The sequence below is a fragment of the Acomys russatus genome, chromosome 29 (genome assembly GCF_903995435.1).
Source record: "Acomys russatus chromosome 29, mAcoRus1.1, whole genome shotgun sequence".
Classification (NCBI taxonomy): domain Eukaryota; kingdom Metazoa; phylum Chordata; class Mammalia; order Rodentia; family Muridae; genus Acomys; species Acomys russatus.
The window spans coordinates 5,195,455-5,212,586 of NC_067165.1; the positions used below are offsets into that span (position 1 = coordinate 5,195,455).

At 51.3% G+C, this 17,132-nt stretch overlaps 1 protein-coding gene across 1 annotated transcript in view; it reads right to left on the minus strand.

The window, feature by feature from the left end:
* Positions 1 to 23: 23 nt before the first annotated feature.
* Mroh7 (maestro heat like repeat family member 7) overlaps positions 24 to 17,132 on the minus strand; it is a 49,435-nt gene continuing 32,326 nt past the window's right edge. The window contains exons 14-22 of the mRNA XM_051171736.1: positions 16,546 to 16,683; positions 14,411 to 14,525; positions 10,643 to 10,783; positions 9,512 to 9,691; positions 8,860 to 9,015; positions 7,751 to 7,873; positions 4,178 to 4,280; positions 920 to 982; positions 24 to 418 (exon numbers count right to left, since the gene is read on the minus strand). Coding sequence (XP_051027693.1) covers positions 174 to 418; positions 920 to 982; positions 4,178 to 4,280; positions 7,751 to 7,873; positions 8,860 to 9,015; positions 9,512 to 9,691; positions 10,643 to 10,783; positions 14,411 to 14,525; positions 16,546 to 16,683 — 1,264 coding nt within the window. The 3' untranslated portion in view covers positions 24 to 173. The remainder of the gene's footprint in view (positions 419 to 919; positions 983 to 4,177; positions 4,281 to 7,750; positions 7,874 to 8,859; positions 9,016 to 9,511; positions 9,692 to 10,642; positions 10,784 to 14,410; positions 14,526 to 16,545; positions 16,684 to 17,132) is intronic.

The window sequence follows — 17,132 nt, forward strand, 5'->3', positions numbered from 1 at the left end:
ACACACATCTGTAAGTATCAAGTGAATCGACAGGTGAGGGCCATGCTCTTTTCACAGGCTTGTCAGAGTGAGGGCTACACAGGGGCTCGGGGTGTCTCTCATGAGGAAGCCATCTGGACGGAGACAGTGACCACGTGGGTATTTACAGAGATCCGGCTCGGGGCTTTGACGTGTCACTGCTTCAGAGACATCTTCCAGGAGTTCAGTGCCTGCACGATCCAGGAGCGCTTCTGGTGGGACGTAGGCAGGTTCTCACAGCTGGAGCTCCAGCGGTGCATGTTAGATGGGTCACACACCCACGAATCCCCATGTGGCAGTGGCCAAGAGTTCCGCCAACAACTAGCCATAATGTGGTCCTGGGCCTGGGCTGCGTAGATACACACGGATGCTTCTAGATCATGTCTCAAGATCACCAGAGCTGGGTTAGAGGACAAGAAAGGCCACTTTGTTTAGACAAGGCTCCTTTCTAGGCAGAACTCAAAACTCATCTTTCCTTCCCCACCTCCTAGCTTTGGCTCAGCATCTTCCCAGCCCTTCACGTGGCCACATCTTTCAAAGCCTGTGTAAAAACTCCGCCTCCTCTAGGAAGCCTTCCCAGATTTCCCCAACCTACCTCTACGCTCCCATCAAGCCCTCTCAGATGCAAAATGACTCTGTGCCCCTTAAGCATTTAAACAATCCACCCGCCACTAAATGGTTTTGAGCCTCCTTCGCTTAATGAAGTTACAAGCTCCCCAGGGCGCTGTGCATTCTGCCTCTTCGTGGCCCCACAGTAGCTTACTATACGGAAACCTTAGCACAGCAGAACTGAGCCTACAACCCTGCCCCGACCCACAACCATTCCCGTTTTCTGTTCCCCACTGTGATCCTGCTCAGCTCTCGCTCCCTTGGCATCTCACCAACCCAGGGTGTGACTTACCAGCTTTCACTTCTTTCAGCCGCTCTTCAGTCATAATGTTCTCCATGCAGGGGACCAGGGACCCTGGATAATCCAAGAGGTGAAGTCATCAGTCCACCTTGACACTTGCTCCTCCCACCCTCAGACTAGATCTCCTCAGAGAACCTGCCTGCTCTCTGCCAGCTCCATAAATGAGGGCATGAAAGGCGACCTTCCTTATGACCTAGGATTCTCAACAGGAGGCCCGGAGAGGTGTTGGTCCAGTGGGCAAGGAGGACAGTGCAGGATCCTGGATGCAGCCGATTGACAGTGCCACCCTAGGCTGGGCCTTTGCCTTCTTGTCTGTGACATGGCAAAGTCCTGTTCCCCTGCCCAACTTCCCCAGGGAATCTGAGCCCCTGCTCTTGGCACAGCTGCTAGGGGCCTCTGAGGTGCCAAGACTCCAACCATGCTGTTGTATCAAGGAGCTGTCTGATGGCTCTGCAGCCACACCCTCAACCCTGCTGTCCTTTCCCCATGCATCTGACTCCCACAGTGCTAGGTCTAGTGCTGTACCCTGCCCTTCCAACAGAGCCTTCACTCGTGTGTTTTCTTTGGAAGTTCCCCTTTGTCAGTGTATGTTCCCTTCAGAAAGTGGCTCCTTATGAAGTCCTTCCTGAGTATGGTACCTGGCTAGAGTGTCTCAGAGTCTCAGTGAGTTTCCTGTCTAAATACACCATGTCTGTATACACTGGGCCTCAAAACAATGGGTCTATATACACTGGGCCTGTATACACTGGGCCTGTATACACTGAGTCTGTAAACACTGGACCTATAAACACTGGGTCTGTATACACTGAGCCTGTAAACACTGGGCCTGTATACACTGGGCTTGTATACATTGGGTCTGTATATACTGGGCCTGTAAACACTGGGTCAGTATACCCTGGGTATGTAAGCACTGGGTCTGTATATACTGGGTATGTAAGCACTGGGTCTGTATACACTGGACCTGTATATACTGGGTCTATATATATTGAGTCTGATACACTGGGCCTGTATACACTGGACCTGTATACACTGGGCCTGTATACACTGAGTCTGATACACTAGGTCCATATACACTGGGCTTGTATACAGTGAGTCTGATACACTGGGTCTGTATATACCGGTTCTTACTTGGCTTGTGATTTATGAATCATATATTTATGTATGTGTTTGGGGGCTGAAGACTGAGCTCTGGGTCTTATGCATGCCAATCATGTGTTCTACCACTAAGCTACCCCTCCAGACGCTATGAACCTTTAGCTCCCACTAGACTATAAGTTTCTTAATTTTATATCCGTTTGGAGGATGGAGTGGGAGGGAAAAAATCTGAGGATCCTAATTTTATATTCAAATTTCATGCATATATTCGTTTTCTAAGCAAAGTGCTTCTAATTTTCTTTTGAGTTTCACAGGAGGTCTGTGTCCCAAAAGAAGTAGGAAGATCTACATTATCCCAGGAGCCGACTGGATGCAGAGGTGTGCTCTGCTCAGCCTTGTTGCCTCGGCAAAGGCCTTGGCATCAGGTGCTGAACATGAACAGTTTTAGAAGTGCTTGCCTGGCTTAGAGAAAGATTGAAAGAAATCAGTGAGTGGGGAGCTACCTCTGAGGAGCCCCCTAGCTCTGTGATGTGCCGTGTGTCCTAGGCCTTGCTCCTCCTCCCAGCATCCCTCATGTTTATAGTCCCCTCACCACCTCCTCATCCCGCTCCCGTTCATTCCACCAGCTCTTTGTTTCTTTAACCTAATCATCGTGTCCGATGCCAGGCCTGGCCAAACAAACTAAGGGAGCGTGGATGGATGCGGGGATGCACAAACGGATAGGAGGACAGTTAGTGGAGGGATGGGTGGATGGGTGGATGGATGGGTGGCTGGATGGCTGGATGGGTGGATGGCTGGATGGCTGGGTAGGTGGATGGCTGGATGGCTGGATGGGTGGATGGGTGGATGGATGGATGGATGGATGGGTGGATGGGTGGATGGATGGATGGATGGATGGGTGGATGGGTGGATGGATGGATGGGAGAGTGGAGTGAGGGAGTGAGTGAGTGTGTGTGTATATGTGTGTGTGTGTTTGGGTAGGAAGATGGATAGATAGATGTATGGATGGATGGATGGATGGGAGAGTGGAGTGAGGGAGTGAGGGAGTGAGGGAGTGAGTGTGTGTTTGGGTAGGAAGATGGATGGATGGATGGATGGATGGATGGATGGATAGATAGATAATAAATGGATAGATAGATGGATGGGTAGATGGGTGGATGGATGGATGGGTGGATGGATGGATGGGTGGATGGATGGATGGATGGGTGGATGGGTGGATGGGTGGATGGATGGATGGGTGGATGGGTGGATGGATGGGTGGATGGATGGATGGATGGATGGGTAGATGGGTGGATGGATGGGTGGATGGATGGATAGATGGATGGGTAGATGGGTGGATGGATGGGTGGATGGGTGGATGGGTGGATGGATGGATGGTAGATGGGTGGATGGATGGATGGGTGGATGGATGGATGGATGGATGGATGGATGGATGGGTGGATGATGGATGGGTGGATGGATGGATGGATGGGTGGATGGGTGGATGGGTGGATGGATGGATGGGTGGATGGATGGATGGATGGGTGGATGGGTGGATGGGTGGATGGATGGATGGATGGATGGATGGATGGATGGATGGGTGGATGGATGGATGGGTGGATGGATGGATGGATGGGTGGATGGGTGGATGGGTGGATGGATGGATGGTAGATGGGTGGATGGGATGGATGGATGGATGGATGGGTGGATAGATGGATGGTAGATGGGTGGATGGGTGGATGGATGGATGGATGGATGGATGGGTGAATGGGTGGATGGATGGATGGATGGGTGGATGGATGGATGGATGGATGGGTGAATGGATGGATGGATGGATGGGGTATGAGAAAAAGCATATGAATGTAAAACATACACTAAAAGAAGTATCATTTTACAGTTGTCATCACCTCTGTGCCTCTCTGTAGTAAGGTCTCCTGCCCCTGGTGAAGGCAATGTGCTTCCTTGGACAAAGGAGAATAGAAATATAATATAGTGAGTGTAGTACAGTAGGGTGGGAGAGGCAGCCCTAGATGCCATCAGAAGGGTCTTATGTAGAATCCTGAGCAAAGAAAATCTGTAATTGACCTTTCCCTGAGAGGCTGGGATTATGGGAAACTCAGACTGGAGTGCAGGCAGAGGCTTGGTGGCGGGACTTGTTATGTGGGAACAAATTACCTATAAAGATGACAGAGGGTTTCCGGAGGGAGGCCCGTGGATTCTTGGCATACTCCAGGCTCTGGCTGAGGAACGTGAAGATGCTGTCTCGGTGAGAGTTCACCTAGAGGGAAGAGAAACCCCTAAAGTGCTGGGCCTACTACTTCAAAGCTAGAGGCAACTATTTTGCCTGTCAGCACTGCGCTGACACTGGCTCCTAGACATCCCCACTGCCCAGGTCTTTGCCCAAAGGCCCCCAGACGTATTTATTTTTAATTTTTTGGTTTTTCAAGACAGGGTCTCACTATGTAGCCCTGCCTGTCTTGGAACTCACTCTGTAGACCAGGCTCACCTTGAACTCACAGAGATCTGCTTGCCTCTAGGTTTGGAGTGTTGTGATTAAAGGCGTGTGCCACCACCACCTGGCAACTTTGTCTTCTTTAGCTGACCACAATCATCATTTCTTCTTCTTTTCCTTCTTGTCTTTCTCCTCCTCCTTCTCCTTCTTCTTTTGGTTTTGGTAACAGCCCTAGCTGCCCTAGACTCACTTTGTAGACCAGGCTGGCCTTGAACTCACAGCGATCTGCCTGCCTCTGTGTCTGGGGTGCTGGGATTAAAGGCATGTGCCACCACGTCTGGCTCACACTCATCATTTCTAACCACGTGCCATCCCTGGATCTCCTATCAGACCATCTCCATGATGTAATGGAGGGAAAGTTCCACAATGCAGAGCCCACCAGAGATGGGATGGGGGATGTCAGGCAAAGAGAAACTGGGCTGGCCAAGATGGAAAATTGGAGCTGCAGAAGAGTAGGTAATCAGATGGATTTGTGAGGCATTCTCTTGCATTGGGAAATGAGGCACCAACACTCACTCATGACTGGCAGTGACAAAAACTGAGCATTGTTCTAGAGAACAGGTGATTGGGATGGCTCCTGGTGCACAGAACCGGGAGAGCAAATGGAAACTGATCTGTTCACTTTCTCATTGGCAACCTCTGCAGGCCAAGGCCAAGACCAAGGTCCAAACTCCCAGCTCTGGTAGGTAAAGCCTTCACGTTCTTAATGAATCTGACATCCCCTCCTGCCTCCAACAGCCAGGACGTGGCCTGCCATAGCCAGTTCTATGCCTTGTGTGTTGGCGGGGGAGGGTACCCTCCCCCTCTCCACCTGATAAATTGCCTCTCATCCTTCCAGCCTCTGATCAGATGCCACCTCCCACTGAAGCCTTCCACGACCCTCAGAGAGCACCCATCCACCTTTCTTAATGCTCCTGCAGCGTCTCGCACTTCCTTGCTCAGCCACGGTACCCAGAACCTTAGCTCACAAGCGTTTTTGCCCTTTCTCCCACTGTATACGGAGCTCTTCCCAGATAAGGGAACCTTTCACTCAGCGCTGCATCCTCAGCACCTCGGACAGGACTTGTACTGGGGCCTGTGGCCAGAAACTGCTAAATCAGTGCTTCTCAACCTGTGGGTCGTGACCCCTGGGGGTCAAATGACCTTTTCACAGGAGCCACCCATGACCATCAGAAAACATGGATATTTACACTATGATTAAAATAGCAGCAAGACAAGTACTTTTCTAGTTGACTTGTCTGCTGTCTCAAAAGTCCTTACAGTATACTTTTAAATAAGCTAAGTTGACTGCTAATATCTTGCTTTAAAAATAAAAAATAAAAAATGTAGGTTTCTAGCTTTTTTGTTGCAAGAGGGACCCCTACTGGTGAGTTCAGGCTCTCGGCTTCTGCCCTTCATGAGATGTGGCTCTCCTGGCTCCCAGGACACGCTACTTCCATGTCATGGAGTCACTGTCTCCCAGGTGAACAGTCACTGCAGGCTTGTGAATTAATGATCTTAGCAAACAATTTTTCCACCCTTCCCTTTTCCTCCGTAAGGTGATGGCAGTGACGTGCTGAACGCAGAGGCCTTGAGTGCAGGTGTCACTGCTAGCAGGGGTATCTGACCTTCTGGGTAATCTTATAACCATCAGTTCCCTTGGATATTCCTGTTGGGTCAGGGCGCGTGTAGCCACCCAGGTCTCACTTCAGATGGAGAGGCTTCATTCCCCGGCTGTGGACATCAGTGGGCTGAAAACTGCCTGGGCCAAAGCCATGTCCCTTTTATTTTACCATGCCTGGGACCCCAAAGTATAAAGATCTAATGCCAGCTATACAGGGGCACCTGTGGCCCCAGATGTCTGGGAAGCTAAGACAAGAGGACCACTCAACTCTGTCTGTCTGGAGACACACACGGGGTGAGGGGAGGACAGAGAGCGCAGATAGATGATAGATGATAGATAGATAGATACATAGATAGATAGATAGATAGATAAGAGACAGACAGACAGACAGCTCTGTCTAGAGTTCAAGGACTGCCTGGACAACATAGCAAGACTCTGTCTCAACAACAAAAACAAATGACTTGACCCCTGGTGCCAGTTTGGGAAAGTCAGTACAGTTTGTCTGAGAACTCTCTAAAACCATATTATGGCTCCACGTACCCCCCTCTGCTGTCTGCTCCCTCCCCTCCCCTCCCCTCTACAGGGGCTGATGCCATCAGGACTCCCTTCTATATGACCCATGGCAATAGGGAAAGGAGAGTGGGACCAGATGGCTACCTCCCCTGATGCTGCAAGACCCAGTGGCACCTTCACAGCATGTGCGTGGCTGACTCCCTGCTTAGCTACTCGCTGAGAGAACCCTGAGAAGGGGGATCTGAGAAAGCATGAGATCAATTATACAAACGCCATCCCTCAGCACAGAGCACCTCAAGGCATTCTGCCGCCACTGTAAATCTGCAGGGTCAGGGTGAGGAGCCTTCAGCATTTCCAACACCCCAGGACACACTGTCACTAGAAACACTATCTAGGAGTTTATATTACAGGAAAAAAAAAGTACCCAAAAGACAGGCATGGAGTCACATACCTATAACCCCAGAATTTAGGAGGCAGAGATAAGAGGATTGCTGTGAATTCAAGGCCAGCCTGGGCAACATAGCCAGTTCCAGGCCAAGTTGAGATACATAGTAAGACCATGTCTCAAAAAGTTTTAAAAAGGAAAAGAAAAGAGAGACCATCTAGTCAAAAGGTACAGTCTAGAGGGGCTGGGGCTGTAACTCAGTGGTAGAGCACTTTCCTAGCATGCACAAGGTCATGGGTTCAGTCCGGAGACACACACGGGGCGTGGGGAGGACAGAGAGTGCAAATAGATGATGGATAGATAGATAGATAGATAGATAGATAGATAGATAGATAGATAGAATGGGAGATAATAGAGGTAAATGATAGATGATAGACAGATAGTTAAATAGATAAATAGATATAGGATGGATAGAGAGATGATAGATAAGAGACAGGCAGACAGACAGCTCTGTCTAGAGTTTCAGCAGCCTGGTGGCCATTGGAGGTATGCAGTGATGGAGAGGAGAAAGGCCCTAGGAGTGGAGAAGCCAGACATGCCGATGGATGCTCAGGAGCCGATGGCTTGCAGGCAATGATGTGAACCACCAGTCAGAGTGTGAAACGAAGAAGGGCAGGATGAATCCAGCCTCCATCACCCTTTTAAAGAGTCAGCAACCATCCAGGGAGAACTCACGAGGTACTTGCAAATCTTGGCCACCGTCTGCAGCCTGTTGTCCCAGGGCTTCTGGCTGTAAGCCCTTTTTGGCAACTCCCAGTTCATGAAGCAAGAACAGCGAAACAAGGTCTTCACACATTTCTGCGACCAATAGGAAGAAAATACCAGCAGTGTGCACAGCTGACTGCCAGGGGGAGATGCGTGTGTAAACTGGATTTGGAGGCTGATGAGATGGCTCAGTGGGTAGAGGTACTCAGCACTCAAGTTTGGCAACCTGAGTTCAGACCCCCAAACCCATGTAACAGTAGGAGAAAACCAACTCCACAAGCTGTTCTTTGACCTCTGCACACCGTGGCATGCATGCCCGTACACACACACACACACACACACACACACACACACACCACATACACACTCACACACAAACACACACATACACCCTCACACACACCTTGTGGTCCATGTGTATCACACACACACCACACACACATGCTCACACACATTCACACAACACACTCACACACTCACCTTGGAGTCCATATAGATATCACACACACTCACAAACACTCATATACATGCTCACATACACACACATACACACTCACACACACCTTGTAGTCCATGCGTATCACACACATGCCACACACACATGCTTACACACATTCACACAGCACACACACTCACCTTGGAGTCCATATAGATATCACACACACTCACAAACACTCACATACACACACACACACACACACCACACCACACATATACTCAGCTTGAAGTCCATGTGTAACACACACACACACACTTTTAAATTTGATTTTGAAAAACCAATTCCTATTTGAAAGATGCACATGGAAGCATTGTGGCTGTAGCTCAGTCAGTGGTAGAGTGCTGGCCTTGCATGCCTAGCCTAGCTAAGGGTCAATCCCCAGTCTTGTAAATAAATAAATAAAAATTAAAGGAAGAAAGACACAAATGAAGTTAGCTATTTGAGCGGGGAATTGTGTCCAAGATGCCTCTAGAAAACACACCTGGCTGCATATAACTGCTTTCCACGAACCACCTGCAATCCTGGCTCGGTTCTATAAAGGAGATGCCCCTTCAGGACCAGAGCCCTGTGCCGCTCTCACCTGGCCCACCTTGGCGTTGCCCTCCTGCATGAGGAGGAGCAGAGGTATCAGCGTGCTGGTCAGCTGCTCCTCTATGGCCTGGGTGCGGGGCAGCTGCAGCTTCTGGACCACCTTCCCATATACGTTGATGCAGGAAGCCCGCACTGCTTCTCTTGCCTGGAACAAACAGGAGGTTCAGGAAGTGGCGGGGGGGGGGTTTGAGGGGCTCTCATCCAGGAGGAGGCTCCGTGGCCTTTCTTTCCCCTCATTTCTAGGCCCTTTTCAGCATGAAGACAGAGAGGAGCCCAGGCCCCCTCCTCACTGAGCCCACACTCAGTATATTCATCATTCCGCCCAGCCACGCCCCACTGTTCTAAAGGTGCCTTGTGTCAACTGGGAATATGTCCTCCTCAGTGGGACTGCCAAAAATGCTCCATTAGGCCAACCAGCGACAGGAAGTCTACCCTTTCCAGGGAAAACTGGTCATAAAAGAGCTCCCTCCTGGAGAAGCAGTTGGGCCCCTTCCTCTAGTCTGGATCATCGCTGCCCAGGCCCCAGTGTGAAAGAGTAGACGGGGTGGGGAGCGGGGGGGTGGGAGGGGAAGGGGACTCAATATTACAACCCCAGGTAAAGACTGAGCCTCCTCCTTCCCTAGCCCCTCCCAATGCCTTACGTCACTAAAGTGAGGCAGCAGGATCTGCAGGATCTCCTCGTAGACTGAGCGGTCCTTTAGCTTCTTGCCTTGCTCCTTGAAGACGGTCTTGAGGTCCTGGACGGCCTCCATCACGAGCTTCCCATCCACGTTCTTCAGGCTCTTCACCATGGAGGGCAGCAAGGCCTGCACCTTGGCTCTCTGTGGGACAGAGGCACGGAAGGTGGGGCTTCTGCCTGGGCCAGCAGATAGGAGATCCAGGCTCCTGATCACCAAGAAGACCTGGGCAGCCCAGCCCTATGTTCACCTCCAGGCCCCGGCCTGTGCCTTGCCGCTTGCTCTGAACTCCCTCCTCTGAGTTCTGGCTGTTCCCTAAAGCCTTCTTTGGTCCCCTGATTCCCTCCTCCTGGGTTGCTGGAGGCTTTGCCCCTCCCTCCTTGGGCCCCACGTGGATAATGCCTTGTATCATAAGCAAGCTTTCTGAGTCTGTGTCCAGCTGTGTCACAAGCTGCAGCAATGCCCGGAAAGGAAAAGGGGCAAGTTTCTACAATGCTAGACTTCAGTTTTCTGACCCTTAAGATGTGGCACATGCCTTTAATCCCAGCATTTAGGAGGCAGAGGCAGGCAGATCTCTGTGGGTTCAAGGCCAGCCTGGTCGACAAAGTGAGTCCAGGACAGTCAGGGTTGTTGTTACACAGAGAAACCTTGTCTTAGAAAAACAAAACAAAACAATAGAAGTAATTGCTAGGCAGTGTTGGTGCATGCCTTTAATCCCAGCACTTAGGTAGAAGCAGGTGGATATCTAAAAGTTCGAGGCCAGCCTGGTCTACAAAGTGAGTTCCAGGACAGACAAGGCTACACAGAGAAACCCTGTCTCCAACTATCCCCCCACCCTACCCCACCCCCAAAAAAGGAATAATTACTGCCATCCTACACATTGTCAATTGGGACATTGGACAAACTATGGATCAGGAAGTGTTGAAAAAGAGCATAATACACTGGGTCTGTGGTGGCAAGTTTATTTTACAGATGGGACCACCTAGGGTAGGCAGAGATAGACTCTGGTTCCAGCATCCGAGAGACTGTGACAGCTGAGTCCTCCCTCCAGCCCAGGCCCTGGCAGAGCTGAGGTTTCCTCAACCCTGTACTCACTTTGTCAGACCTTCGGGCCAGGATGACCAGGCCCCGGATTGACAGCACCTTCATGATGGGGTCACGGTGGCTCAGGCCTTCTACCATCCGCCCCAGGGAGTACTCCTCGGGGATGCGACGTACCTGCTCCATGCGGAACAGCTGAGAGAGCAATAACAGCATTGACCCCTGCTGAGGGGTGCATGGCTCACTGTCTCCCTGGGACTCCCAGGCTCCTCCTCCCCAGGCTGAGAACTTGGAAGACTGTTTGCTAGTGTTTCCTACCTAACACTCATTAGACACTAATGGGCTTGGGCTCCTGGCCCCCCACCTGCCTACCCAGTCTCCTTCATTCTTTGTTCACGCTGCTCCCCACATTCCTACAGTGGCCAGCCATCTTCCACCATTCCTCAAATGACCAGGCAGGTTTGTCCCTTCTGCTAGGACAGCCGCTTCCGGTCTCACTCCCACACCTTGCATAGTTGCTTCCAAAACTCAGCCCCAGGTTCAACACTCTTTCCCTTAGTCCCAGGAACTCAGGGCATCCTCCTGAGGCAGCAACTAGGAACCTCAGGGCTCCATTCATCCTTCTGCCATGCCTAGACATCATGGGCTCCCTACAGGAGGAAACTCACTCAACCTAAGAATTGGGGTGGATGAATCAAGTCCAACACGGAGTTTGGCACACCGCCCCTCCCCCCATTCTAAGGACTGCTCCTTTTCCACGTCCCCCATCGCAGGGTTAGCACCGTCATCGGCGAAACCCACTCTCCTCTCTCTCATACCTCCCTCCCTTCAGCAGCCAATAGGCTTTGGTTCTCACCACCTTGTCTCCACAAACACCTCTCTATCCCCATGTCTGACAACCACTACCACTGCGGAGAGCCATGTCTATGAGTTGGGGAGTACTGAGAACGGGAGAGCCTGGTGGAGCCGGCAGGGTCATCAGGTAACCAGAGGAGAAGGGAGGAAGGGAGGAAGGACCACACCATTGCTGGCTTCTGTCCATCCAAGCAAGCTACTTAGGCCTGCTGTACACCAAGCTGTGGAACTCAGACCTAGGGCCTCACATGTGCCAAGCAAGCCAACTACCATTAAGCCACATAATTAATTTAGTGTTTTTTTTTTTTTAAAGATTAATTTGTTATGTATACAATGTGTGCCTGCCCACCAGAAGAGGGCAGCAGATCTCATTATAGATGGTTGTGAGCCACCCTGTGGTTACTGGGAATTGAACTCAGGACCTCTGGAAGAACAGACAGTGCCCTTAACCTCTGAGCCATCTATCCAGCCCTTGGTTTTTGAAACAAGGTCTCACTTTGTATGTAGCCCATGCTGGACTGGAACTTACTATGTACCCCAAAGCTAGCCTCGCACTCATAGAAATCCTCCTCCCTCAGCTTTCCAGAGGCTGGGATTACAGGCCCGAGACACCACAGACTCACTGATGAGTTTACCTGCCACTAGGAAAAACATATATAGCCATGAAGGGGGGTTCTGGGTATCTTGTAGGGCCATCCAAGTTCAAGGAACACGGAAGCACTAGGTACATTGAGATACAGGCGTCTTTCCTAGGGAGGAGAGGAAAGCCTGGCCCAGGATTTCTTGCCCTGGAAAAAAGGATGCTGCTTGGGGCTCCAGGTCTGGCCAGGTCTGACTTCTATCTCCTCCCCTGAGAACCTGCTGGCAGCCATGAGCAGATTCAAAGAGCCAACAAGATAGAGGGCTAAGTCGGGGAGACATGGTTGGACTCTCTCAGCTGAATGACCTCACAAAGACCTCTGACCTCGCCTGTCTCTGAACAACACAATCCTGCCTGTGAAATTACACAGATGGTAGGGTGACACAAGGATGCGGTGGGCAGTGTGACATGTGACAAGCCTACAAGACTATCTCACCAGGCCACAGAAGAAGAAGTGGGTCGAACTGGGGCTGGAACCCAGAAATCCTGACTGCAAGACCAGTCTGTCCTCTCTGGAGGTGACAGACTCTGCTCTTCTGCAGAGTCAGGGAACTGGTCTCAAGCACTGGCTTACCATCCCACGCCTATCTTGGAGGCTCTCCCAGGGCTGGGCCTAGTGCTGCAATATAAACCCCGTCATTGCTCCTTGGTCTCACAGGCTGAAGAGTCAGAAATGCCTTAAGAAGTGTGCTTTGTCCAGACAGAGGGGGTGCACACCTTTAATCCCAGCACTCAGAGAGGCAGAGGCAGGCTGATCTCTGAGTTCAAGGCCAGCCTGGTCTACAAATCAAGTCCAGGACAGCTAAGGCTACATACACACACACCAGAAAAAAGACCATGTCTTGAAAAATTAAAGAAGAAGAAGAAGAAGAAGAAGAAGAAGAAGAAGAAGAAGAAGAAGAAGAAGAAGAAGAAGAAGAAGAAGAGGAGGAGGAGGAGGAAGATGAGGAGGAGGAGGAACACAAGGAGGACAAGGAGAAGGAGAAGTCAATGTTTATCTGACAAACTGCGTCATCTGTTCAAGTCCAGCTTAAATGGCTCCACCTCCAGGAAGCCTTTATGTCCTTCTCACTACCTAGGCAGGCAGTAAGCCCCGCTCAACAGACCCTGGTGAGTGAGGGCCATCCTACACACTTACACATTCTGGTGAAACCCTGAAGCCCACTGAACAACAATTGTCAGATGAGTGAGCAGTGACTGCAACAGGTCCTATGATGTCACTCCACAGATCTGATCCTTACAGCCTGGAGAAGCTTGGAGATGCTATAAAATCCCTAGCCACAAATGCCCAGCTGGCTGGCTTAGCTGCAGTGCTTCGAACACGTATGTTTGCAGAAGGTGCTGGGGTTGGGAGTGCTGGGGAGGACCACAGGGCTCCGGCTGGGGAGGACCGCAGGGCTCGTGTTTAGTGGGTGCAGGGCTTCTGATGGGGAAGGCAAAAGGCGCTGGAGTTACATGGTTACAATCACACAACCACAGAAACGAACTCAGTGCCACTTAGCACCTCAAATGGTCAATGGTGCCTTTTCTATTGTGGAGATCTTAGCACAACAAACCAGGGAAGAGAGAGAGAGAGGCATGGAGGAGTTAGAGCCAACGGTGTGGATTTGAACCTTGGATCTGCCACTTGGGCCTTGGGAAAGAGACTGTGCCTCTGGTGCCTCCTCTAAGGTGAGCCACGGACGACTGTCTAAGTTACACTATCTGAGAGAGGATGAAATGAGTCCATTAGCGTTAAGCTCTAAGAGCAAGCCAGGGGGATAGTAAATGCTCAATAAACACCAGCCGTTGCTATGGTAAGCATTGCCCTTCTGTGGCTGGCCTTCTCAACTCCCTGAGACTTGTCCCCGGAACCTGCCTGGCACTTCCTGCCACACTTACTGTAATTATGTCATTTCCTTCATGAAGCTGTCCCTGAGGCCCCCTCCGTCCAGTGACTGCCCTCAGCTTATCACGGGTCACCACCCTATGGCACCCCACACTGTATCTGGGATGATCCCTGTCTTCCCTGCCATACTGAGAACCCTCCAAGGCCAGGGTGGAGTCTAGTTCACATTAGCATCCCTGGTACCTGACTCATGCTGGTGCCAGCAAAGGTCAATGGGTGTCTGGGGCTTTTGGAGAGTCTGGAAGAGTGGGATGCAGGGGTGCAAAGGAGGAGACACAGGAGACAGACCTGTGGAGCCTTCACAGTGAAGAAAAATGAAGGTCCTGGAAAGGCTTTGGGAACTGTAAAGTGATGTACCCCCCTCCCCTGGAGAAATGAGCATGATGTGACTCAAGGCCCTGAGTAACACTCGCCAGGTTCCCAGGGCCCCAGGAAATACCTCCACAAAGAAGGCGGTGGCTGTGACCTTGTGCTTCTCGTCGCCTCTCTCCAACAGTGGGATAAGCAGGTAGAGGATGCGACACAGCTCCTGGCAGGAGTAGTTCACCATGGCCCTAGGGAGGGACAAAGCCTCAGGTTTCTGGTCCCACAGCCCGCAGCTGGAGGTCTGACAGGTACACCGCAAACCCCGGCCAGCCAGTGTCAGCTGGGTTCCTGTGACCCCACCCCACCTCCGACACAACCTTTCCACCTGGGTGATCTCTCACAGTCAGCTGTGCTTAGCGGTTCCTTTACACAGATGGGGAAAGTGAGGCTCAGAGTGGGAAGGAGACTTGGCCTAGGACACAGGGCAAATCAATAAGATGGACAAACTGAAATCCTCCCGGGACTGAGCAGGAAGCCAGGGTAGGAGGAAGAAGGTGTGAGATCTCACTCATGGAGGCCAGAGGCAGCCAGCCTCCCACCTTGTCAATTCATGGGTCACCATACCACCTTTCCAGGACCACCGCTTTACTCCTCCCCAGCTCTCAGACTGGCTTAGTTAGCTCTTACAGCTGGAAAGCAGCAGAGCTATGGCCCCAACCAAGAGTGACTGCTTCGGCTGCCTTACTCATTCTACTGAGCTTGCAGTGCTCACACGGCCAACACTGGCACCACGTGGAAAACTGCCTGAATGCACAGTCTCAGGACCCTAGCCCAGACCCATTAAGGTGAGAACTCAGGGTTGGAGGACAAGTGGCCAGATGATGACCTGACACTTGCTCCCCCGTAAAGACCATGCACGGTGCTCCACAGGTCACCAAATTGAGGAGAGTTATCTATCGTGTATGGAATTGGTGTCGAGAGAGTCTGGGTTCAAATGCTGCTTCCAGCATTTGCTGTGTGATTTGAGGCAGACACTTAAAATCTCTGGGCCTCAGCTTCCTCTTGTTTAGCTCTGAGATAGCCATAGCACGGCTTCTTTGGTGCTGGTGAGAATCCCAGTGGTCCCATCCACGTAGCCCTCTTTTGCACAGTGTCTAGAACACAGTTAGTGCTCCATCAAGTGGTTGTGTCCTGAGACCAAGGGAGAGGCTCTTCTAGCAGGACTCATGGCGACGCCAGCACCAAAGTCAAGATGCCCAGTCTGTAGCCAGGGGAGGGGTATGTCTTTTCTGGGCCAGCAGGTCGTTTTTTCACTCTCCCACTTTGGAGCAGTGAGGTCTCCGATAAATGACCCAGCAAATTGTGCACCGCTAATCCCTGGCCTGCCACCGGCCTCCATGACGGCAGGCTGTGCTGCTTTTACGCTTAAACTCCAGCTCTCAGGAGAAAGTCTTTCTAGCATTCCCCTATTAGCCACAGGGAATAGAGGCCAATGTGGAGCATCATAGAGAGGCGCTCCAACTGGGAAACTGCTGAGGTTTCAAATGCGGGCAGCCTACCTCCATGGCTACATTGGCCAAAGGGCTCAATTCCCCCACCATGCTTGCGTTAGTGTGAGAGTAAAGTTCACAGCCTGGGAAGGAAGGAAATTTTTTGGTTTGTTTGTTTGAGACAGGGTCTCGCTATGTAGCCCTGGCTGTCCTGGAACTCACTTTGTAGACCGGGGAACTACCTGCCTCTGCCTCCTGAATGCTGGGATAAAAGCAGGTGCTGTTGTGCCTGGCTGAGGGAAGAGAGCTTTTAAGTAAATTATTGTTGTATTTTATTTACTTATTTCCAGTGCCTATGTGAGTATGTGTGCGGGCCACGGTGCTCGTGTGGAGGTCAGAGGATAACTAGTGGGAGTTGGGTTTTGCCTTCCACCGTGTGGGTCCAGGGAATTGAACTCTGGTCAGCAAGCCTTGCCAGCAAGTGCCTTTACTCACTGAGCCATCTCACCAGACCAAAAGGGGACGCTAACTCATCATTTCAAGGTTCTACAGACCCAAGGAACCATTACAACCAAGCTTGCCTCCTAAGAGTGGATGTCACCTCTCACATGGTGTCCTCTGCTAGGAGGACAGCATTCCCCAAGCTACAGTGAAGAGGTGAGAGAGGAAGGGGGGGGGGGAAGCTGTTTCTCAGAAATGCAAGCTTGCGTCTGTTTGAAGGAAGATCCGGAGGGGCCACTCTGCCCCTACCCTACGACACCGAGGAACCGCACCTCACCTTGCCAGCAGGGACACTCCCCGGTAGTGGTTCTCTGCCTGGCCCATGAGCTCCCAGCCACCCTGCTCATCCAGAAACGTGGACTCATAAGAACAGCCCATTTTCAGTAGCAGAGTTTTCACCACCTTCACCATCCACCTGCCAAGACATGGGGGGAAAGTCTCCTGTCTGCTGTATGCCTTCTTCTTGTGGTGGTGGCTTTGCTTTGTTTGTTGGTTTGCTTGTTTGTTTGTTTGTTTTTGAGACAGGGTTTCTCTGTGTAGTCCTGGCTGCCCTGGAACTCATTCTGTAGAACAGGCTGGCTTTGAACTCACAGAGATCCACCCGGCTCTGCCTCCCTAGTACCGGGATTAAAGGCGTATGCCACCACCACCGCCTGGCTCACTGTGTGACTTCCACTTTTGCCAATGCATCCATCGATCCCCACAGCTCTTCCACCACCACACTATGATTAGCAGTGTGCTGTGGGTCCACAGAGGGCAACTCTTTACCAGTAACTCTCAGAACACGGCAGCAAGCTATCAGAACACAAGAGGACGCTATCAAACTCCCCTTCTGCCCTCCCTTTCTCAGGGGCCTTGCTCACC